Source organism: Canis lupus, chromosome 22 (genome assembly GCF_048164855.1).
Source record: "Canis lupus baileyi chromosome 22, mCanLup2.hap1, whole genome shotgun sequence".
Taxonomy (NCBI): Eukaryota; Metazoa; Chordata; class Mammalia; order Carnivora; family Canidae; genus Canis; species Canis lupus.
The window spans coordinates 51,154,329-51,179,564 of record NC_132859.1 but is presented as its reverse complement, the minus strand read 5'-3'; the positions used below and the strand labels follow the sequence as shown (position 1 = coordinate 51,179,564).

The following is a 25,236-nucleotide window of genomic DNA, read 5'->3' as shown; positions in this document are numbered from 1 at the left end:
ATGTATTGGTAATTAATTCCTTTTTATGGCTGAATAGTATTCCATGATACAAATGTACCACATTTTATTCATTCTTCAGTTGATGGACACTTGAATGGTTTCCATCCTCTGTCTATTATATACAAATTTTTGAGTGGACATAGAATTTCATTTCTTCTAGATACATGCCTTGGAGTAGAGCTGCTGGACCACATGGTAACTCTTTTAACTTTTTGAGGACCTGCCAGACTGGTTTCCAAAGCAGCTAAACCATTTTACAGCTCAATCTCCATACCCCACATATGAGGACTCTGATTTTTTAAAACTCTAGCTAACATTTGTTATCATTTGATAGCTTTTCTATTATAGTTGTCCTATAGTGGATGTAAATTGAAGTCTCATTGTGGTTTTGATTAGCATTCCCTGATGATTGGTGATAGGGTAGATTGGGTATCTTTTCATGTGCTTATTGACACTATTTTCTTTACTGAAACGTCTGTTCAGATTCTTTGCCCAACCAACCATTGGGCTGTCTTTTTATTATTAAGTTGTATATATGTTTTAGATATAAATCTCTTGTCAGTTATATGATTTGCAGATATTTTCTCCCATTCTGTTTCTTTCCATCCTTTTTACTTTCTTCAACTTATCAGAAGGTTTTTTTTTTTTTTTTAAGATTTTATTTATTTACTCATGAGAGACACGGGGAGAGAGAGAGAGAGACAGAGAGGCAGAACACAGGCAGAGGGAGAAGCAGGTTCCATGTGAGGAGCCCAACGTGGGACTCGATCCTGGGACTCCAGGGTCACGCCCTGGACCGAAGGCAGGTGCTAAACTGCTGAGCCACCCAGGGATCCCCTTATCAGAAGTTTTTAATTTCGATGAAGTCTACTTTATCTGTTTTTTCTTACTTGGGCTTTTGATGTCATACAGAAGAAACCATTGCATAATTCAAGGTCGTGAAGACCTCTTATGTTTTCTTCTCAAAGTTGTATGGTTTGGGCTCTTGTATTTCATCTTTGACCTACTTTGAAATAATGTTCATATATGGTGTGAGGGATACAACTTCATTCTTTTCCATGTGGATATCCAGTTGTCCCAGCACCATTTGTTAAAGAGATTATTCTTAGGACTGAAATATCAGGGCATGCTTGTTAAAAATCAGTTGACCATAAATGTGAGGGTTGGTTTCTGGACTCTGTTCTGTTGTCCTGTGTGTCTATGTTTATGCCAATATTACACAGTCTTACTATAGTTTTGTAATAAGGTTTGATATTAGGAAGTATAAGTCCTCGAAGTTTGTCCTTTCTTTTTTTTTATTTTTTTTTATTTATTTTTTATTATTTTTTATTTTTTTTAAGTTTGTCCTTTCTTGTTCAAGATTGTTTTGACTATTCCAGATCCCTTGCATTTTTATCTGGTTGATCCACCTAATGAATCAGTTTATCAATCTGCAAGGAAGCCAGCTGGAATTTTGACAGGGATTATGTTGAATCTGTAGATCCATTTTGAAAGTATTGCCATCTTATCAATGTGAAACCTTCCAATTCACTGACATGGGATGTCTCTCCATTTTCTTAGTTCCCTTGCCTGTGTATTTTGTGAAATGGGAGCCCCTTTCTACCTTGGCTCACCCTTTGAGGATACTCTTGGTTCTAAGGGGAATTGTCTAAAAACTGCTGCATTAAGGGATCCAGGGTGGCTCAGTGGTTGATTATCTGCCTTTGGCTCAGCTCATGATCCTGGGGTTCTAGCATCGAGTCCCACATTGGGCTCCCAGCAGGGAGCTTGCTTCTCCCTCTGCCTCTGTCTCTGCCTCTCTCTCTCTGTCTCTCATAAATAAATAAAATCTTAAAAACAAAACAAAACAAAATCCTGCTGCATTAAAGTGTGAAGTAATGGTATGAACAGAGCTATAAAAACCCAGAGGACAACACTGCTGAAATAGTAGATGGCTGGCACACGGCCACAGAGTTTTCTCAAAAGATTTCTGGTCAACTGCTGGTCAGAATTCTAAATGGGGTATAAAAATACAGTTTAAGAGTGTCACTGCATAGAATGTGAGTCCCAAAGTGGCTCAGGCAGGTCACCCTACATGGGCATCCCAGTAAAACCCTGGCCCAACAGGCCCCACCAGCAGTCTATGAAAAGTGAATTCTTTCCCTGTATTCTGCAACCAGTAGGAAAGATGTTTTTTTTTTTATTGTATTTTGAAAATCTTAACCTGCAGGAAAGATAAACCATACATACCATAGTACAGTCCATACTTCCCTATGGATTCACATCTGAATCTGAGACACACACACTCATCCTTGTGCATGTGCACACACTCACAGACACACCCCTTTTCAAGGCCTGGTTTTGCTTTTTAACTTTTTATTTAGCAGCAACATTAGATTTGCAGAGGGTCACACAGATAGTGTAGAGTACTATGTAGCACTCACCCAGCTGCCCCTAATATTAATACCTTGCATGACCATAGCAGGGTTATCAAAATAAGTTGGCACTGGCTCAGCACTTTGTTCAGGTTTGTAACACTTTTTCCTCTAATATCTCTGTCCCTGGATTAGATTCAGGGTCCCCTAGTTATTATGTCTGCTTAATCTCCTCCCATCTGTTACAGTTGTTGGTCTCTCCTTGTCTTTCATGACCTTGGCAAATCTGATGAATACTGGCCTGGCAGTTCATAGAACAACCCTTAGTTGGGGCCTGTCTGAGGTTCTTTCCTGATTAGTCTGGGCTGAGGGCTTAGAAAGAATACCGCACAGTACCTTCTTATCACAGCGTATCACCACAGCTTGGCACTGGTGATGTTATCCTTGTCACCTAAGCAGGGTGGAATCAGCCAGGTCCCTCCCCTGCGAAGTAGTTTCCCCTCCCAGACTTTGTTTAGTAGATGGGAGTCGCCCCGGTTCAGCACACCCTCAGGGGTGGGCATTGGGACCACCTGCTGAGGGGAAGGATATCAGAGAATTTTTGGACATTTGTTAAAATCACCGTGGTAATTAATATTTTGGGAAACATATTGAAGGCTCTGCAGATACCCCTTTAGTCTAGAAAGCTGTGCCCACTGGTTTCAGCATTCAGCAGTGGCTGTTGGCCATGGCAGTTATACTCTGCTGTTCTCGTGATTTTCTGTCCTGCTCATTCCATCTGCATACATTCGTTGGAATTCTTCTGAAGGGGTATTTCTCGTTTCTTCCCCATTTATTTTACTAGGCCTTACTTTTGATGTCAGGAAGCAGCGTAGAGTCCTGTGTAAGAGCAAGACCGAAGGCCAGAGTGTGCCTCAGCAGCTGCCATCCCATGGCCCCCTGGGTTGTTGTGAGGAGTAACTGGTACCATGTGTGGGAAGGGCTTAGAACCCCACTCGGCTCCCAGTGAGTGTGGGTGGTCCTTCTGCTTGTTTATACAGACTGTTGCATATCCCAATCCCCCAGAGCCAGCCAACAGCCAGGAGTCACAGTTCAGACGTATACCCAGTGGAAATGGATATGTCCATCCATCCATCCAGTTGTGTTGACTGATGCTTACTGAGTACGTAACATGGGTGTCAGAAGCTGTTAATACTTGAAAGTCTCATAGGGGTTGTTTTATCCTGTGTTAAAGATGTAAAGAGGTCAGTTGCTCAAGGGCACATGGTTGGGGAGAGGCCAAGCTAAGTTCAGACCTGGCTCTGTCCATTCTGGGAGCCTTATTCCTCAATACTGTCCTGCTTTGCCTCCTGCTATTTGGGGGAGGCCACCTTATATCCAGCAGGGCAGTGAGCAGAGGCTCTGCTCTATATCAGAAGGGTCCTCAGTGGGCTATTCTTGGAAAGCTGAAGATTGGCCAAGATTTGGCAAAGAGAGTAAGTCCATTTGGGGGTGTATGTGAGTGGCCTAAATGAAACACTTAAATAGGTGCTCTTATGAATTTGCTCATCACCCTAATCCTCCTCATGTGCAGGAATGGAATGAGAAATCTAAGATGCTTTCTTTTGCCTCCTTAGCGCATCTATTATCTTTCCCTGGAATTTTACATGGGCCGCACACTGCAGAACACAATGGTGAACCTGGGCCTTCAGAACGCTTGTGATGAAGCCATTTATCAGGTATGGGACCTTGGGGCTTAGCTACTGGGTAGCTTGTTGTGGCACAGTAAGTTTTTTGTTTTTTATTTTTAAAGATTTTATTTATTCACAAGAGACACACAGAGAGAGAGACAGGCAGAGGGAGAACAGGCTCCACGCAGGAAGCCCGATGTGGGACTCAGTCCCGGGACCCCAGGATTATGCTGTGAGCCAAAGGCAGATGCTCAATCATTGAGCCACCCAGGTGTCCCAGCACATTCAGTTTTAATCCAAGGCCCACAGAGGTGAGCACTGACATTGAGATTTGCCACCATCTGGAGCCAGGAATGACTTATGGCATATTCTTTCCTACATGGGGGAGAATGAGTCTGGGTGACACTCCTTCTCAAGGGGAAAACGTAAGGATTGAATAGGAAGCTAATGCACGAACATGTGAGCACAGGCTTGTGTTGTGATGCTAAGGTTTCTAGGTTTCTAAAAGCCTTTGCACTCCTCACTCCCACCCCAGGGACAGATTTACCACAGGGCGGAAGTGGTTGGTAGTGTCCCATTTCTCGTCAGCTTATTGAACTAGTAACCCACCTCTGGTCCCCTCTTCCACTTCTAGGCAACCTCTTATGTTCATCTTACCCTCTTAGGCATAAAATTACCCTTTCTTTTCAACCAGAATAAAAACTCCTTTGCTTAAGGGTTCTTCATTAACAGTTATTCATTTGGATGCTAACTCCCATCCATAGTTTGTGGTTTTAGAGCAGAGCCAGAATCCATAATACCTGTTTTCTGTCTCCATACCCTTGTACCTGGACACCATCTTTGTCCTACACTGGACACTGAGTATACAATCCCTGTGGTGTGAATGTGCAGCACTACTCTACTCCTGCATGAGCATAGTAGGGTCCTCACCAGAGTCTTCCCTCCCCTAGCATCTTTCGCTGCTTTTGCTTTTGTTCAATTTTGTCATGGGAGGCACTCTCAGGGACCATGTTGGTAGTAGTATGGTAGGGACCTCACGTGTCTCAGACAGCCTCACATTTCTAGGGCTCCTGTATCCCCCTCTACAACTTAGTAGAGAGGTAGTTTCAATTGGCACAATAAAAATTTCGAAAAAAAGTTTAACTTCCCCAAATGGGAATTGTATTCTCAAAATTATCTAAAAAGAGACTGGAAAAAAAATAAAAATAAAAATAAAAAGAGACTGGAAGGGAAGATGGTTTGGAGTAGGAGGATCCTAGGCTTGTCTTGTCCCATGAACACCTAAATATTCCAGAAATCGACCTGAAGACTGACAGAACAAACTCTACAACTAAAGGGAGCAAAGAAGCTATATCAAAGAGGGTAAGAAGTGCAGAGACATGAATGTTTTGGGAGAGAAATTGGATCATGGCCACTGTGGTAAGGAGGGAGCCATGATTGCCAAGAATGGTAAGAGACAGGCTAGTGCACGGGGGAGCACACAGGGAAGATGAATCCCCACAGCAGTTGACTTGGAAAGTGAGAGGGACCGAATCTCATGACTTCTTGCAATCAGTGGGGCTTAAAGCCTGGAGTTTTAAAGGTCAGCAGGCTTGGCTAGGATAGAACTCAGAGGCATTGCGCTATCGGAGGCAAACAGCCTGCAGACGTACAGCATGGAAACAACTTTCTAAAGAGCACCTGGGGCATATAGTGTGGAGGTTTTTTGCTCATCTGGGAGTATGTTGCAAAGAGGCAGCACAGACTCTCCTCTGAGAACAAAGGAAGTTGGAGGCATCATTTCTGTCCCCTACCTCTCAGCATGAGCACAGGGCCACCTGTGGAAAACAGTACAGTGCCGACACTCACCAGGTAACTTGCTGACACCAGGTCCTCCCCCTGCCCTGCCTCCAATGGAATTGCCCTTCCTGGTCATGCTTGTCTAAGTCCCAGAGTGGTGGATCCCCTCTCACAGAAGACTGGCTCAGATCCCTGCTCACACCATGTCTCATGTTGTGGGAGTTTTAGGGGGCCACGATTTCAGCACTGGTGGAAACAGCTATCATTTCAAAAGCAGGCCAGAGCACACTTAGTCAAAACTTGGCACATTAAGGCCAGAGACTAAACACTACCCACAACAAAGAGAGCCTCTGCAGATGACTGGCCTGAAGGATAAAGTGGCCAGGATACAATTGCAGAGCACACACAGTGCACATTGGAGACAGTCCATGAAGTGCCAGGTTCTGGGACTATACTGTGGAACACTATAGAACCTCTTCTCCATAAAGCCATTACCCTCAAGAATGGGAGATGTAGCTGACTTTCCTAACACACAGAAAGAGACATAGACACTTAGACAAAATGAGAAGATAGAATTTATTCCCAATGACAGAACAAGATAATGTCACAGCCAGAGATCTAAGCAAGACAGATAAAAGTAACATGCCTGATAGAGAATTTAAAGGTATGCTCATAAAGATACTTGCTGGACTTGAAAAAATGTGGAAGGCATCTAGTGACATGATTAACACAGATAAGCAATAACAGACATAAAAGGTTCAGTATGCAAAATGAGAAACATGCACAGTGGAATGAACAGCAGGCTGGAAGAAGCAGAGGAATGAACTCAGTGACTCCATCAAACATAACATATATGGATCCCAGCAGAGAAAGAAAAGAGGGCAAAAAATTAAATTGAGGAAATAATTGCTGAAAACTTTTCTAATATGAAGAAGGAAACAGACATCCAGATCTAATAGGCACAGGGAAGCCCCAAGAGAATCAACAAAAGCAGATCCCCACCAAAACATACTGTAATTTAAACGGCAAAATGTAGGAATAAAAAAAAAAAATTAAGGGATCCCTGGGTGGCGCAGCGGTTTGGCGCCTGCCTTTGGCCCGGGGTGCGGTCCTGGAGACCCGGGATCGAGTCCCATGTCGGGCTCCCGGTGCATGGAGCCTGCTTCTCCCTCTGCCTGTGTCTCTGCCTCTCTCTCTCTCACTCTGTGTGACTATCATAAATAAATAAAAATTTAAAAAAAATTAAGCAGCAAGACAAAAGAGGAGAGTTACATACAATGAAAACCTGATAAAGACCTTCAGCATAGTTTTCAGTAGAAACTCCAAACTTAGAAGGGAGTGGCATGATATACTCAAGGTGCTAAAAGGAAAAAATCTGCAGCCAAGAATATCCAGCAAGGCTGTCATTCAGAATAGAAGAAAATAAAGTTTCCCAGACAACAAAAGAAGAATTCATGACCACTAAACCAGCTCTGCAAGAAATATTAAGGGAACACTTAAGAGTGGAAGGAAAAGACCAGAAATGATACTGTGAAAGTAGGAAACACAAAGCAGTAAAAATGAACATTTATGTAAAAAAAAATCAGTCAAACTCACAAAGGATGTGAAATATGATACCATATACCCAAAACATAGGGAAGAAAGGAATAAAGAATTGGTTCACACTTAAACAACCATGAACTTAATATAAACATATGTGCAGAAGATGTTATATAAAAACCTAATAGTACAGATGCCCAGGTGGCAGTGGGTTAAGTGTCTACCTGGCTTGGGTCATAATCCCAGGGTCCTGGGATCGAGCCCTACATTTGGCTCCCTGTTCTTTGGGGAGCCTGCTTCTCTCTCCTTCTGCCTGTTTCTCCCCTTGCTTGTGTTCTCTCTCTGTCAAATAAATAAGTAAAATCTTAAAAAAACAAAACAAAACCTGATAGTAACCACAAATCAAAAACCAATAACAAATATGCAAAAAATAAAGAAATCCAAACATATTACTAAAGAAAACCAGCAAACCATGAAAGAGAAGAAAGGATCAAAGAAAAACTAAAGAAACAACCACGAAACAAGTAATAAGATGGCAATAAATACATACCTGTCCATAATCTCTTTGAATGTAAATGGACTAAATGCTCCAATCAAAAGACACAGGGCAGGGGTGCCTGCCTGGCTTAGTCAGAAGAGTGTGGAACTCTTCATCTCGGGGTTGTGAATTCAATCCTCACATGGGGTGTATTGATTATTTAAGGACTCAAATAAAATTACTTAAGGACTCCAATAAAATTACAAATGAAAGAGGAGAAATAACGATCGACACCACAAAAATACAATGTTAAGAGAATATTATGAAAAACTGTATGCCAACAAATTGGACAGAACAGAAGAAATAGATAAATTCCTGGAAACATAACTTACCAAAACTGTGAAGCAGGAAGAAATAGAAAATTTCTTTACCAGCAAAGAAATCAAATCTGTAATCAAAGAACTTCCATCAAACAAAAATTGAGGATCAGACAGCTTCGCAGACAAATTCTACACAACATTTAAAGAAGAGTTAATACCCTTTCTTTTCAAACTATTCCAAAAAATAGAAAAGCAAGGAAAACTTCCAAATTCATTCTATGAGGCCAATATTACCCTGATCCCAAAACCAGATAAAGGTACCACATAAAAAGAGAACTACAGGCCAATCAATATACCTGATGAACATGGATGCAAAAATCCTCAATAGAATACTAAGATCTCCCAACATCAGCCATAGCAACATATTTCTAAATATGTTTCCTGAGGCTAGGGAAATAAAAGCAAAAATAAACTATTGGGATTGCATCAAAATAAAAAGCTTTTGCACAGGAAAGGAAGCAGTCAAATCTAAAAACCTACAGAATGGGAGAAAATATTTGCAAATGATGTATCTGGTAAAGAGTTAATATCAAAAGTATATAAAGAACTTAATATTGCTCAACACCCAAAAAAACAATCCAATCAGTATGGAAGTTCCTCAGCAAATTCAAAATAGAACTTCCCTACAACCGAGTAATCACACTATTAGGTATTTACCCAAAAAATACAGAAACACTAATTCAAACAGATACGTGCACCTCTTATGTTTATAGCAGCATCATTTACAATAACCAAATTTTGGAAACAGCCCTAGTGTCCATTGACATATAAATGGATAAAGAAGAGGTGGTAGTATGTACAATGGAATGTTACTCAGCCATAAATAATCTAATCTTGCCTTTTGCCATGACATGGGTGGAGCTAGAGTATAATGCTAAGTAAAATAAGTCTGAGATAAATACCATACGATTTCACTTATATGTGGAATTTCAGAAGCAAAACAAACGAGCAAAGGGAAGAGCGAAAAATCAAGAAACAGACTCTTAAGTATAGAGAACAAACTGATAGTTAACAGTGGGTGATGAATGAGATAGGTGATGGGGACTAAGGAGGGCACTTGTGATGAGCACCAGGTATTGTATTCAGTTGTTGAATTACTATATTGTACACCCGAAACTAATACAACACAGTATGTTAACTATAGTGGAATTCAAATTTTAAAATTATCTGAAAACATAGACATTATCCTGGCAGGTGATTTGTCATTTTTTTTTTTTTAAGATTTTTATTTATTCATGAGAGAGAGAGAGGACAGAGACAGACAGAGGGAGAAGCAGGCTCCATACAGGGAGCCCGACGTGGGACTCCATCCTGGGTCTCCAGGATCATTCCCTGGGCTGAAGTCAGCACTAAACCGCTGAGCCACCTGGGCTGCCCATGATTTGTCATTTGAATTCTGTTTACTATGAACGTCAGAATGCATTTATAAGGACCACTGAACATGTTAAAGTCTCAGTCTTCAGTGGAATTTATTGTGTAGGAAGTGTTTTTTCTTGAATCTTTTTTTCTTTATATAATTATTACAGGTAGTAAAAATTTTAGGAAATGTTTATACCATAAATATGCCATATCTGTTTATAATTTTTATTTGTGAACTTATTAAAATAAATAAATTTATAAAAAATAAATCAATAAATAAATTTATAAAAAATAAATAAATAAATAAAGATTTTGTTTGTTTACTCATGAGAGACACAGAGAGAGAGAGAGAGAGAGAGAGAGACAGGCAGAGAACTAGGCAGAGGGAGAAGCAGGTTCCATGCAAGAAGCCCGATGTGGAACTCGATCTCAGGACTCTGGAATTACAACCTGAGCCAAAGGCAGATGTTCAACTGCTGAGCCACCCAGGTGTCCTTGTTTATAATTTTATTACACAAATAACATGTTAATTATGGAAGCTTAGAAAATGCAGGGTAGCATATATCCTTTTATATGTACATTTTTTTCTTAAAGGTGGCATTTCACTCACTGTTAAGCTTTTAATTAATCTTGTATTTGAAAGGTTTTCATGATGATCCAAACTTTAGTGTCTCTAGGTGCAGTTGCTGGGCCCTTCTTGTTGTAAGGTGGAGTGCCAGATGTTTTGAATGGGAACCAGATGATGACGTGCAACTTGGATGGGCCTCCTCCTCCAGACCCCCCATTTGTAATGTAGTGTGAAAAGTGAAACATGCCACTACTCTATTGTATGGGGCTGGAAAGTAGTTCTGAGGAACAGGTTACACTAAAAACTGGATCTTCAATAGAAGCAGCTCCCGGGCAGCCCGGGTGGCTCAGCGGTTTAGCGCTGCCTTCAGTCCAGGGTGCGATCCTGGAGATCCGAGATCGAGTCCCATGTTGGGCTCCCTGCTTCTCCCTCTGCCTGTGTCTCTGCCTCTCTCTGTCTCTGTCTCTGTCTCTCTCTCTCTCTCTTGAGATTTTCTCAAGTGGTCCACTAGGTCAGAACTATTTATTTTTGCTCTTTTATGACTATGCAATGAAGTTTTCCAGAGGCTCTATGAAGTATGGTATTTCAATAGGTTGAATGCTAAAGCAGAAAATTTATTGAAGAAATTTATAAAAATGTAAAACACTATTCTCAGTAACTTTGTTTTAAAAACTGTAGTTATATTTCATCAAATTACATTGTTTATGTTAACATTAATGGGTTTATATTTTTTTAAAATGAATTCACATAATACTTAAAAAACCTGAATCTATTTTAAATTTCTAACTTGATAAACAATTGATAAATGTAATTCCAATAAAGAATAGCTCTTGGATTTTTTTTTTTTAAGATTTATTTATTCATGAGAGACACACAGAGAGAGAAAGAGGCAGAGACACAGGCAGAGGGAGAAGCAGGCTCCATGTAGGGAGCCTGATGTGGAACTCGATCCCGGGACTCCAGGATCACGCCCTGAGCCGAAGGCAGAAGCTTAACCGCTGAGCCACCCAGGCGTCCTGCTCTTGGAGTTTAAAACACATTCATCAAGATAATTAACGTGAGCGGTTTGTGAAGTTTAACGCACTAAAGCCAGGTTAATGGAACAGTTGCCTATCCAAACCATTCTGGGATGGTTTCGAGTCAGGTGAAGAAGTTGGGACTTTGTTCCTTTCTTTCTGGTTTTTAACATTCCATACCTGTTTCACAGGATTGTGTGAATGCAGTTGGAATGCCACAGGAAAAGTCCTTTTAGGTTTTGGTTTAAAAAGATGTTACATGGGAGTTCCATGGAAGATGGCAGAGCAAGAGGACCCTAAGCTCACTTCGTCCCACAGACGCACTTAGCTGACTTGCACAGCAGTGTGAGTGACCCAGAAAGTGACCCGAAGCCAAGCACAACGGGCGTTCCACAGCTAAATGTAGAGAAGAGGCAAATAATAAATATAGCCAGTTAAAGCACTGGTTTCATTTTTAGGATACATATTGTAATCTGTTCACCATACATAGGTTAATAACCTGGCTATAAGTATCTTTGGCTGTTAAACCATGCCTCATTTTGATTATTGATTCTTATGTAGTTTGGCAGCTTTTGGAATACCTGGAAACTTTCATGCATTGATAAAATGTCAGATTTTAATATTAGGTTTTCAAGTCTAAAAGCAGACTCTAATCTTGGATTGATGTAAACTGACACTCAGTATCTTTCTACCTTTGCGTGAAGAAGATATTAAGTAATATTAAAATGTTGCCCCTGTTTTTATTCACAGCTAGGGTTGGACTTGGAAGAACTGGAGGAAATAGAAGAGGACGCTGGCCTCGGGAATGGAGGCCTGGGGAGGCTGGCAGGTAACCCCGCCATCTGGCTAGGTCATGGCCTCTCCTGATGTGGTGCCCTGGTTGCTGATCACATGGTGAGGCCAAGCTCAGCTGCATCCCAACAGCGGTTTGTTGGGGTAGATTGGCCCCTCTGAGTGGATGGGAGTGTGTGTCATACAGGTTGAATAAAATGCAAAACATTGTTTTCTCACATAAGGATGCCTCCTAATTATCATGAAGGCCAGGCTTGCCAGTGTTGGGTAGCTGGCACTGGGAGGGGTTTCCTATATACCGACCACTTTCCACAGCCAGTAATTGGGAGAAAGATGGATAGACACACACATGCACGCACATAGGCACACAGTATGCATACATGCACACAAACACACATGCACACATCTACACACATACACATGTGTACACACATGATTTATGAGTGCAGCCCAGCTGGCAGGCTCTTCCTGCTTTACTATGGTAAATGGATTGCCCCAAAGTAGCAGTTGTTCCTTTTGGGATTTTGTTTCCTTGGGCCATTCTGTGAGAGCATATCCAATTTTGTTTTGTTTTTTTCTGTTTGAGTTATTTTTGCTAGCCTTTTAGGGCAAAGGGAGCTGAGTGAAGGACTTAGAAGTGGAGGACTGCCTGGTGGGCTCAGTTGGAAGAGCATGTGACTCTCATGGTCGTGGGTTTGAGCCCTATATTGAGTGTAGAAATTACTAAAAAATAAATAAACTTTAAAAAACCCCAAGAATTTAGAAGTGAAAATTGGTTTTGCTGTGTGCTTCAAGGCTCTTGGGCATAGTGTTTCTATAACAGAAATAAGTCAAGTTTTATGCTGCCATTGTGTGGAGGGCATGGGAGGGTGGACTCAGGCACCTGTCACTGCATTATTGCCCCTTTGGGGAGTTACCATTTTGTAAAGGAGGGATAAGATGCCCTAAAATTTATCTGAGTGTGTGTATGTGTTTATGTTTTCAAATCTTAAGTTAAATTCTTCAGAAATTATAGAAGCAGAATATATTTCTCCCAAACAAAACAACATTTGGTTCTATATAAGGAAACAATGGCAAGGCCTGTCCCACCTCCTCCTCTTCATGTGAGAAGCCTGTGTGTCCCCTACATCTGCTCTCAAATGCAGGGATCTCTTTTAGTTTATGATGTGAGATCATCCCAGAGAGGAAGCTGAACCTACCCACAGATGGAATCGTGTGCCTCACTGATGGGCAGCATGCCCCCAGGGTGCAGCAAGGCCTTACGGCATCAGTCCCTGCAGCCCCCTTCACCCTTGATGGCCTTATGCTGCTCATAGCCATCTTCCCAGTCAGTAAAAACCAAGCTCAGGGGGAGGTTCTAGACCCCTTGTTCCCCTTCACAGCTCAGGGTTGCTACCTAACCTCTCCTATGCTGAGGCTGGTGACTGTCGGCCAGGGCAGTCCCATCCTTGGCCTTCAGGGTGTCTGCAGGCCACAGTCAGCTTCCTGTCAACTTCCTAGTCACCTTCCTAGTCACCTTCCTGTCAACTTCCTAGTCACCTTTCCTGCTACTTCTGTGATGCCACAGGTCTTGCCTATGAATGGGTGTGACCTCCTCTGGGGCCCTCTATTTCCGTGGACTCTTCTTCCCCTGTGGATGTGGGTAGCCCCTAGCCCACTGTAACTTGATATGTCCTGTGTCCCTCCTACAAGAATGATTTCTTCGAAACAGGAGCCCAGATCTTACATTTGTGGATATTTTTATTCCTTCCCCTTAACACAAGGTTGATAACAGGGATCTGGGCATGTTTGCTCAATTGAGGAAGTATTTTATTTACTGGTATTTCTTGTAGACTTTTTTTCTTTTTAATCCAGAAGTTTAATAAGGCTGCCTTTTTTTTTTTTAAGATTTTATTTATTTATTCATGAGAGACACACAGAGAGAGGCAGAGACCTAGGCAGAGGGAGAAGCAAGCTCCCTGCAGGGAGCCCAATGTGGGACTGGATCCCAGGACCCCGGGATGATGCCCTGAGCCAAACCACTCAGTGCTCAACCACTGAGCCACCCAGTCCCAATAAGGCTGCCTCCTGGATCTTTATTTTTTTTATTTAAAGATTTTTATTTATTTATGAGAAACAGAGAGAGAGCACGGCAGAGACATAGGCGGAAGGAGAAGCAGGCTCCATACAGGGAGCCTGATGTGGGACTTGATCCTGGTACTCCAAAGGCAAGTGCTCAACCGCTGAGCCACCCAGGCTTCCTCTCCTGGATCTTTATTAAAAACATTTTTTTTTCAGGGCGCCTAGGTGGCTCAGTCAGTTAAGCATCTGACTCTTTTTTTTTTTTAAAGATTTTATTTATTTATTTGGCAGAGAGAGCACAAGCTGGGGGAGTGGCAGAGGGAGAGGGAGCAGCAGGCTTTCCACTGAGCAGGGAGCCTGATGTGGGGCTTGATCCCTGGACTTCAGGATCATGACCTGAGCTGAAGGCAGACACTTAGCCCACTGAGCCACCCAGGTGCCTTGCATCCTACTCTAGATTTCAGCTCAGATCATGATTTCAGGATCGTGGGATCAAGCCCCGCGTTGGGCTCTGTGCTCAGAGCAGAGTCTGCTTTAAGACTGTCTCTCCATCTTTATCCGCCTCTCCTCACTCTCTCTCACCCTCTCAGATAAATATTTAAAACATTGGGTTTTTTTTTAAGACATTTTGATTGGAATAAAGGCTCCTTATGGTGACATGAGGCCACCTTCCTGCTGGCCTTGGGGACTTTGGCTCTTAGGTATTTGAGTCCTTATAGATGGCAAAATGTCCATTGCCAGCCCCATTCCTGTGCCTTCTTTGTTAGTGTGTAGTTATTTTGTGGTGTTACCTTAATGTCCAAACAGCTTGGATTTTAAGTGGAATATGCAGGGGTGGGGAGGCCTTACAGCCTTCATGAGGCTGAGACAAAGCAAACAGTGAGAGGACTTTGCATTCAGGGTTAGATGAGGCTCTCTGTGGGTACCTCATTTCTGCCCTTGTCCTCTCCCCCTGCCCCAACACTGAGCACCCTCTTGGCCCAGCCCTTCAGCTCTCAAGCTGAAGAGATCATAAGGATTTCCCTTTTCATTTTGTGAAATCAGAAGCAGACAGGTCACCACTGGATTGCCATCTGGTGCCCAGAGGCTGGATCCAAGTGCTTACTTCACATGGGTATCTAGGCTTTGCTTCCAGTGGGCCTCAAAGCTGATTGTCTTTGAACCCAAGAAGTGCTTTGTGTTTGGAATTTTCAGCCTGCTTCCTTGACTCGATGGCCACTTTGGGCCTGGCAGCATATGGCTATGGAATCCGCTATGAGTTTGGGATTTTTAACCAGAAGATTGTCAATGGCTGGCAGGTAAGTGAGTCTCCATTTCTTCCCTTGTTTCCAGCTCTCATACAAGAAAACACTTTCAGTTCAGCTTTTTATATGTTAAAGTCTTTCTTGGAGAGATTGTCTGCCAGTCCTGGGCACAGGTCAGGGCTATCCTGCTCCGTGCATCCCTCAGAGTTCTTCATGGGCTGTTGGAGGCTGGTCTCCTGTGTGAGCTCAGTGCACATAACTTCTACGTGAGCCTGGGAGGCCTGCTGGGTAGGATTCAGGGCCTGGCTGGTCTCACAGAAGCACCAGGGTTTGAGGACTGTGTTCTGGTTCCCACAGTGTGGAGCAAAGGGTGGCCCTCCCTGGTTCACCCTCCATGGGACGACTGACCCAAAGTAGTTAGAGAAACAGTTACTGTAGGCTTTGTTCCTACCTCCTGCATTCACTCCCTGACGCCAGTGACAGGACAGAATCCTGGGGGTTATAGGCCAGACTGCAAAAGCAAAGTAGTTCTGAGGAAGAATGGCTTGGATTCTGAAGCATCAGACCACAGATAAGTGAGGTGGCTAAGACTGCGTCAGTGGGAAGATTGAAACCTGAGTGCAGCCTCATTGCCCTCATTCAGGACTTCAAAATGGAAGGCACTTGATTGGAGAATAGTTTACGTAATATATAATGTGGGGCCTAATAGTGACATATAAGGCAGGGCTGTGGTTGGGATTAGAAGGTTTGTAACAGAACATGAACAGTGGATGCCTAGGGTGATGGCAAGCTCATGGATCATTTTGGGGCTTGAGTCACAGGCATGTGCAATTGCCAGAACTCCTCAAGAGTGAGTATTCTTCAGGTTTATACAGTTCGTTGTATATATATTGACCTAAAAATAATAATACAGGATGAACTGAACTTAATGATGTGCATGCTGAACTGTTCGTGGAGAAGTGCACAGATGTCTGCAACTGACTTTGAAATGCGTCAAGAAATAAATGAGTTGATGGTTGTGTGATAAATCAAGTATAACAACATGTTAACAATTATGGATCCTAAGTGGAAGGTGCACAAGTGTTCGCTGCCAATTCTTTTAACACTTCTGTATGTTTGAAAACACTCATAATAAAAAGTTGACAAATATGGCTAACAGAGAAAACTTAAAACAGATTTGTATCTCTTGCTTAATTTGTAGATCTACTCTCTCCAACCTTTTTTTTTTTTTTTTTTTTTACTCTCTCCAACCTTAAAGAGAACTTCACTTTTCCTCCTGGTACATTCTGGATAATTTAATGCACAGTTTCTTATGTGTGTGTGTGTCTATCAGAGGTACCCCAGCCCTTTGTACACCTACCTGTGCTTTGACCCATTCAAGCTCTTTACAGTTGGTGCAATGTGTATTCATTAGACAGAAACTCTGAGGCCCATCCTTTCTTATTTGATGTTATGGTTATAGGTAGGAAGGTTTTATTGTGTGTTGTCTTTTGCTTGCAGACATTTCTTTCTTCTGGTGTTCTCATTCCTATACCTCTTATCATCTTGCATAACAGCTTAAAGACAGTTGTGGGATGATAGATGAGTTATAAACTCACCCTCCTCCCACTCAGGTCTCATGGGAGCTGGTCAGTTTTTTGTTTTTTTTTTTAAGATTTTATTTATCTATGCACGAAAGACATAGAAAGAGAGAGAGAGAGAGGCAGAGACACAGGCAGAGGGAGAAGCAGGCTCCATGCAGGGAGCCCAACATGGGACTCGATCCTGGGATTTCCAGGATCCCACCCTGGGCCGAAGGCGGCGCTAAACCGCTGAGCCACCGGGGCTGCCCTAGCTGGTCAGTTTTTAATTGAGTTTAGCTACAGCAGAATTAAATTTGGGCAGTGGTCAGACAGCAGTGTTGTTTGTCAGGGGGGCAGAGATGGGGGTCCAGAGAGAAGACCCCACCACCACACCACCTTTTATATTTGAGGAGATGCTGCTTCTGCAAACAACTCATGGAATTACTCTGCAGGAAATGGCCAGGCTTTGTGTTGGAGTGTGTGTACATCACTAGTGTACAAGGATGTGGTGCCAGATCAGAAGACACAGGGGTGGTCCCGTGATGAATAGCTGCCTGCACCAGGCAGAAAAGCCCAGCCAGGAGTATGATGGAGAGACATATGTGGAAGCAATAACCTCAGCCATGTCACAAACTACAACCAAATATTTTTTTCTAAAGATATATGCATTATTTATTCATGAGAGACACAGACTGAGAGAGAGAGGCAGAGACATAGGCAGAGGGAGAAGCAGGCTCCTCTCAGGGAGCCCAATACGGAACTCGATCGCAGATCCCGGGATCACGACCTGAGCCGAAGGCGGGCGCCCAACTGCTGAGCCACCCAGGTGTCCCCAAATATTCTTCTTGACTTTTTACTTCTGTGTAAGAACCATTAAAAAAAAAAAACAAAAAACAGGGTGGTTTTGTTTTGTTTTGTTTTGTTTTAAACCAAATCAGGATGCCTGGCTGGCTTAGTCTCAGAGCATGCAACTCTTGATCTTGGGATCATGAGTTCAAACCCTGCATTGAGCATAGGGCTTACTATTAAATAAATAAATAAATAAATAAATAAATAAATAAATAAATAAATAAATAAATAAAATTTAAAAAATAAAACTGTCAAGGTAACATACAGGCGCACCTTGTTCTATTGCCCTTCAATTTATTATGCTTCACACATAACCGCTTTTTACAAATTAAAAGATTGTGGCAACTCTGCATCAAGCAAGTCTGTTAATCCCATATTTCCAACAGCATTTGCTCACTTTATGTCTCTTTCATGTTTTGGTAGTTCTCACAACATTGCAAACTTTATTGTTACATTATTCTGATGATCTGTGATTGGTGATTACAACTTGCTGAAAGCTCAGATGATGGTTAGCATTTTTTAGCAGTATTTCTTAATTAAGGTATGTAGATTGTTTTTTAGGACCTAATGCTATTGCACGCTTAATAGACTACGGTGTAGTGTAAACATAGCTTTCATATGCATTGGGAAACCAAAAAATTCATTTGACTCTCTTTATTGCTGTATTCACTTTATTATTGTGGTGGTTTGGAGCCGAACCTGCAGTATCTTCAAGGTATGCCTGTATATAGGGTTGCTTGTTAAATTTGAAAAAGGAAGGGGCACCTGGGTGGCTCAGTCATTAAGTGTCTGACTCTTGGTTTTGCTTTGGCTCAGGTCATGATCTCAGGGTTGTGAAATTGAGCCCCATGTTGGGTTCCACTGTGTACCCAGAGTCTGCTTAGGATTCTCTTCCCTGTGCCCCTTCCCCACATGTTTACGTGCGCTTTCTTTCCCTCTCTAAAATGAATAAATCTTAAAAATTTGAAGAAGACTCTTGTTTAAATTTTAATTTATAATTCTTTATTCACTGCTTACCAAATTTCTTTATTCCATTGCAACCCCACCAAATTCTTCTACTCAAAGATGGTTAGAGTCCATGGGGCTACTTTTAGCTTTATTTGCAAGGTTCTTTTTTGTGTATTTACTGATTTTGGATGCTACTGGGTGCAGGCTTTGAAAAATAAAGTGCTTTAAGGAAGGCCTAGCAGAAAAGCAATGTCTTCCAGTGATATGTCCAGGCATTCCTGCTGCATAGGCAGCCTTGCCCCTAGTGCCCACTCATTTGTGGTGTCCTTCTCCAAGCAGTAGGGTACCAGCGATTCTTTTTGTTTTTTTGTTTTTGTTTTTGTTTTTAATAACAGCTTTATTGAGATATGAAGTGGCTTTTAATATATTTACAAAGTTGGGCATCTATCACCACTGTCTATTTCCAGAACATTTTCTTTTTTTTTTTTCTTTTTCTTTTTTTAAAGATTTTACTTATTTGATAGAGCGCACAAGCAGGGGGAGCAGCAGAGGGAGAGAGAGAAGCAGGGAGCCTGATGTGGGGCTTGATCCCAGGGACCCTGGGGTCTTGACCTGAGCCAAAGGCCATCTTTCATAGACTGAGCCACCCAGGTACCCCTCCAGAACATTTCTCAAAAAGAAATCTAGCGTGGATTTGCAGGCACACCCTAGCGCCTGACAACCATTAATCTACCTGCTGTCTCGATGCATTTGGCTGTCCTAGACATTTCCTGTGAATGGAACCATACACTATGGGGGCATCTTTGACTCAACATGTATGCAAGGTTCACCCATGTTGCAGCACACAGCAGGACTTCATTCCTTTTTATTGTCAAATTCGGGTGATTCTTAATGTCTTTGTACTTTAAAGCATTTTTCTGACTTTTATCTAAGTTAGTTTCTTTAATAATCCAACATGTTAATTTTTGAACATGAGGCCTTGACTAGAACTGGAAATCTTTGCCTTGTAGATAGGCTGTAGTTTATTTCCATGTCAGGCAGCATCGTCTCAACAGTGTGGTCAGTGTGGGCTGAGGATGGGGGCAGCCCGGCACCCAGGACTGTCTCCCCCTGCTGCCTTGCGAGAGCTCCCCTCACTGCTGGCCCCTTTGCAGGTGGAGGAGGCAGATGATTGGCTGCGCTATGGCAACCCCTGGGAGAAGGCACGGCCCGAGTACATGCTTCCTGTGCACTTCTACGGGAGAGTGGAGCACACCCCTGAGGGTGTCAGGTGGCTGGACACGCAGGTATCCACCCTGGGCATCCCTGGGGCGGTGTGGGGCTAAGTGAGGTGACTGTTTCATTTTGTCACACCGGGTTCCCTTTGAGAGTGGGAGGTGTGCTCTTTCCCCAGAGAACCTGACTCAAGGTAAAAGCCTGGGAGGTTTTGTCCTCATACTCCCGATTCTTAAGCATTGCCAGGAGCTTCCCAGTGAAAAAGGCTCCGTGTGAAGCCACAGTCTTTGTATTTTAAGAGCCTTGTTTTGGAGTTGAGACCAGCAGTTGTTAAATGGCCAGCAGGACAGTGTTGTGACAGGGGCAGGGCACTGATTCCCTGGGGGACATGGCTGGCCCCTCAGCATCTCCAGAGAGCAAGCACTTGATAAGTGCGCTGACCTCCCACCACAGGCCATAGTAGTGTCTCCCGGGTTAAAGCCCTGGGCAGTGTGGGTGAGCAGGGTGGATGTCCCAAAACGGGGCACAGGCACTGACAAGGGGCCCAGGGCAAGAGCATGGAGAGTCCAGTCTAGGCTCTAGGATGGCAGAAAGTGCACATCTGGGTGGTCTTAGGGGTCTAAGGGAGGTCGCAGGAGAGCCTTCATGAGGCAGGTAGCTGTAATGAACAGTTCAGTTGTCTAGATGTGGGGAGGTGAGCCTGGGAGACCAGGGAAGTCCTGGGCAGGCAAAAGTGAATCATCTAGGTTTTCTGCAGCATAAGTTTTAAACAGAGTGCATAGGCTAAAGATGTCCAGAGCCATATTATGTAGGCCTAACATGCCATGATAACTTGTATTTACTTTGAAAAACCAGAGAAGGGGTCAGTTATCCCAGAGCATGTGCTTGTAGAAGACGAGCATATCAGTGTACATAGGGAGGTGTAGAGACCATTGGGGTACTTCAGAAAGAGTATGGCGGAGGCCTTCACCTGGAGGGCTTGGCCTTGGAGAGTGAAAGAGAGGTGGTTAGGGATGCTTTGCAGGGCTTATCACTGGCTTGGACAAGAATGTGGGGAGCCAAGGACAGGGGAAGGGAAAGGTAATAGGCTCTAGTGATGCTATCATGCAGTTCTTTTGGCTGTCAGAGTGGATTTCATCTCACAAAGCCACATAGTTGAACCCATATGAGCCCCCACTAGTGTGAGAAGCCCCATCGAGTGGTCTGAAGGTTGGAAGTGACCTTGAGGCTTGTACTGTCTTCCTGTGCTTGGTAAGAGGAAAGCAGATACTTGTGGACAGAGGGGAGGCAGGAGGGGCCAAGGCAGGCTCTGTGGGTGGAGAGTAAGCTCTTCCTTTTCTGTTGTAAGTGCAGTGTGTGCTGGTTTGGTTTCTCTGAGGGTTAGAAGTCAAGGCCTCCAACAGTAGGAGCCTTCTGCAGATGCTGAGAAATGGAATCAGGAATAGAGGCTGTCTATGGAGAAGTTGGTTGAGTCCTAAAATTACAAGCAGGGCCTAGCAAGAGGAGGCTGGTGTGGATAGCAGAGGACAGGGCCCAGGAGGTGCGGCTACTGACGGGGCCTGAATAAGGCTGACACAGTGGCCCCTTGAGCAGCTAAGGGGAAAGAATTCTTAAATCAGTGCCAGTGTTGAAGGAGGTGAGTCAGAGAAGACCCATGCGACCTCGCGAGTGTGGTTAGGGCCCTTACCCCGGGGCCTGGGATGCCCATGGGCTGGGCCACGGCCGATGCAGGTGAGTTGCAGGGCTTTGGGGCAGTGGGAGAAGAGCCAGAGTGTGGGTAGGTGGGCCATCGGCAGGAAGCAAAGCGCCACTGGGGGGTGGGGAAGCTGGGGACCAAGGACTGTGGACCAGAGACCGTGTCTCTGGCTGACCAGACTGCCCCTCTTTCCTTGGCCAGGTGGTGCTGGCCATGCCCTACGACACCCCAGTGCCGGGTTACAGGAACAACACCGTCAACACCATGAGGCTGTGGTCCGCCAAGGCGCCCAACGACTTTAAGCTCCATGACTGTGTGTTCTTCCCCTCCTGCTCTCTTTCGCGTGGCTTCTCCCAAACCTGCCCTGTGCAGCTTTTGTCCGTCTGCACTGTCACTGCTGTGGAGAGCATGAGGCTCCCACAGCAGAGGGTGGAGGGTGGAGGGTGGGCTCCTCAGGGAGGGCCCATAGGCATGGCCAGCGCTCGTGGGAGCTGGGCCTTCAGGAGAGAACAAGGGGTCTGGAGTCCCACAGGGTATATGAGAGCGCAGTGGAACCGTGGCTCTGCTACACCTGCTCAGGGATGCCCCTCACACAGCTCAGGGGAGGGAGGGAGAAACTGTAGGCACAGGGCTCACTGGGAGCCAGAGGGTAGCACCTGGGTCCTTATCTCATCGTCTTGCTCATAGTTAACGTGGGTGGCTACATCGAGGCGGTCCTGGACAGGAACCTGGCTGAGAACATCTCCAGAGTCCTGTATCCAAATGATAACGTGAGTAGCTCATGAGGTTTGTTCTCATCTGCTAGGGAAGTGTGCTGGGGGGACTGGGGCTCTCTAGAAGGGCCACATTTATCTGCTGAGACCACATAAGTGGCCACCAGCAGCCCTTGAGTGGCTCTATGGAGTGAGGGCAGCACCGCATGCTTGATGAAGCCTCGTAAGTCCAGGTGTGCCTGTTAGCATCTCCCCTTAGCCCTCTCCCTAAGGGGCTGCCTCAGGGGGGGTCTTTGCCTCTTCTCACGGCCCTATATGCAGCCATGCCTGAGAGCTGGTCTCAGCTGACTCCATACAAGGCCACGTGCAGGGTGACGTGTGGGGGATGTGAGCTTGTCAGACCTCACATGCGGCTGGTTTCTGCTTTCTGGGCACCTGATGCCACTTCCCCAAGAGTTGGGTGATCCATATCTCAAGTGGGGACAGCAGTCCCTATTTTTCAGTGATGCCCCGAGACGTATACCAGTCATATGTTTTGAAAAGCTTTTAGTATGTGTCACTACCCACTAGATGAAGTCACAACCGCAAGCTCCATTGCCACCAAATTTAGTGTCTGCTGGCTTTGTTGTTGCCAGACAAGAGCCCTGGAATTTGCCTTAGTGGGTTGTGTGTTTTCTATTTTTTTTTTTTAAGATTTTATTTATTTATTCATGATAGTCACAGAGAGAGAGAGAGGCAGAGACACAGGCAGAGGGAGAAGCAGGTTCCATGCACTGGGAGCCCGACGTGGGACTCGATCCCAGGTCTCCAGGATCACGCCCTGGGCCAAAGGCAGGCGCCAAACCGCTGCGCCACCCAGGGATCCCTGTTTTCTATTTAATCAGAGTAATATGAACATAATAGTCGCAAAGTGCATTGGTAGTAAAAGCTTACGACCAAACATACCCCATTCTCCCCTCCTCCACCAAGATTTCAAGGAGATTCAAAAGCTTCTGGTGCAAGACCTCTTAATAATACTGACTCTTTGGAGCTTGTGCTTCTGAATGGCCCTGGCTATTGAGGATTGAGACCTGCCTGCCTGGTGTGCTCACACAGCGCAGAGTGACCCTTTGTTGGCCGCCTCCCTGTCTGAAGATCACACGTAGGTTAGGCCATCGTGACCTTCTGTCTGTGCCCCTGAGCTGCAGGGAACCTGACTTTGGGCATGGGATGATGTGGATGGAGGTGTCAGCACCATGCAGCACTCAAGGGCTTCTCCTCATGCACACATGCATCTCTGCAGTCCCTGGAGCAGGATTCCTCAACCTAGTGCCCTTCCTGGGTCTTCAGAGGGCCCTTGAGGGCTTCTGGTGGCCCGCTGACTATTGTTGGTGTCAGCGCTGTCCCATTTCCACAGTTCTTCGAGGGGAAGGAGCTCCGACTGAAGCAGGAGTACTTTGTGGTGGCTGCTACCCTTCAGGATATCATTCGCCGCTTTAAGTCCTCCAAGTTCGGCTGCCGGGACCCAGTGAGAACCTGTTTTGAGACATTCCCGGACAAGGTTGGTTTGTTAATGGGTCTTGAACCCAGTACGGAAGGACAGGCTGTTCCTATGCTCAATTTCTTCCTCAAGGCTGGGACTTAGGTAGGCAGGGGATGCACAGGACAGTAGCCCCCCTTATCCTGGTCTCCTTGTCAGGACTGGGCCCCTCCTCCCTGACCAGGGCCACACAAGGCACCCTTAGGAGCAGCCAGGGATACTGTAAAAGGCTCCCGCTGGCAAAGCATGATGCATTTGGCAGGCTGGGCTCAGTGATTTTAAACAAAGCCTAGGTGAGAGGAACATTCTGGGTCATGGAGAGCTGTGGGGAGCATGAGGAGGGCCTTGGGGGTGGGCTGAAGGTCCTGTTGCAGGCCTGCCCTTGGGGTCTTTCTGGTCCTTCCCTGTAGCCTCTCTGGCCCTGTTGCACTCCCTGCTTCTTGGCTGGTGTCGTGCTGGATTCAGTACCTGTGCCATGGTTTCATCTCCCTGTTGTCGGCCCTATAGACCAGGCTCCTCAGGGGTGGGCGGCTGCTGACGACTGTGGCCACCCATGCAGGCAAGGGGATTGAGGAGGATTGCCCTATTACACTGCAGGTTGCCATCCAGCTGAACGACACGCACCCAGCCCTTGCCATCCCGGAGCTTATGAGGATACTGGTGGATGTGGAGAAAGTGGACTGGGACAAGGTGAGCACTGAAGACAAGGCTGGGACCATGGGGTGAAGGTGTCCCCACAATGATGGGCGTATGTGATGACACTCTCCCTGCCAGAGCTGGACATAGGGAGTGATGGTATTCCCCACGGACCTGGGCACAACATGGGTGACAATGTCCACCCACCAGACCTGGGCACATGGGGTGACGGTGTCCCCTTCACCTTTGAGCCTGTCCCAATACAGTGGTGAGTACTGAGCTGGCCCTAGGATGCTGAGGAAGGCCTTTCCTGTGTGGCCTGGGGAGAAAGGGACATTTTCCCTGAGAAGATGGGGCTCCGGTGGACCAGGACATGGTATGTGGGGCATGGTGCAAAGGCACAGAAGAGCAGTTTTCTGGAAAACAGAAAAGGATTCTGACACTTCTTAGAGCTTCTCAGCTTTGCGCAGTGGCAGTATTGTAGCCAGTGAGGTTTATCTGAGGCGCGATTATTGCTGATTGAAAACTTAGAGCTTCTCACATACATTTTCTCATCTTAGAATTGTGGCAAAACCTCCAGAAGTATTAAGTGTAAATAAACATGTTGTTTACATTTTTATAAGTGCATTCTCCTGACTTATTTGGTCCTAGATACTAGAGTAACAACATTTTCTTGACGTAGTGTAAACCAACATGTAGAACTGTGAAAGAAGTTTCATGTCATTTTGTAGAATTCAGAGTCCCTCTCTGGTTTGGGGTGCACTTCCAAGGGGTGCTGGGCAGCCCTACCATGGTCCTGTCCACTCCTGGACAGCGAAGGGGCATTACAGTTTCCCAGTGTTCTTGGACTGGGTGTGA

The 25,236-nt window shown here is 44.8% G+C and overlaps 1 protein-coding gene and 1 pseudogene across 3 annotated transcripts in view; both read left to right on the top strand.

Annotated features, from left to right (window-relative positions):
• The window catches only part of PYGB (glycogen phosphorylase B), a 53,849-nt gene that overhangs the window by 11,464 nt on the left and 17,149 nt on the right, over nt 1-25,236 (top strand). For all 3 annotated transcript variants that reach the window (XM_072793612.1, XM_072793613.1, XM_072793614.1), the window contains exons 2-9: nt 3,971-4,072; nt 11,894-11,972; nt 15,191-15,294; nt 19,754-19,885; nt 21,712-21,823; nt 22,198-22,280; nt 23,620-23,763; nt 24,340-24,432. In XM_072793612.1, the coding sequence (XP_072649713.1) occupies nt 3,971-4,072; nt 11,894-11,972; nt 15,191-15,294; nt 19,754-19,885; nt 21,712-21,823; nt 22,198-22,280; nt 23,620-23,763; nt 24,340-24,432 (849 nt within the window). The remainder of the gene's footprint in view (nt 1-3,970; nt 4,073-11,893; nt 11,973-15,190; nt 15,295-19,753; nt 19,886-21,711; nt 21,824-22,197; nt 22,281-23,619; nt 23,764-24,339; nt 24,433-25,236) is intronic.
• On the top strand, nt 24,837-24,962 carry LOC140614531 (U4 spliceosomal RNA; annotated as a pseudogene).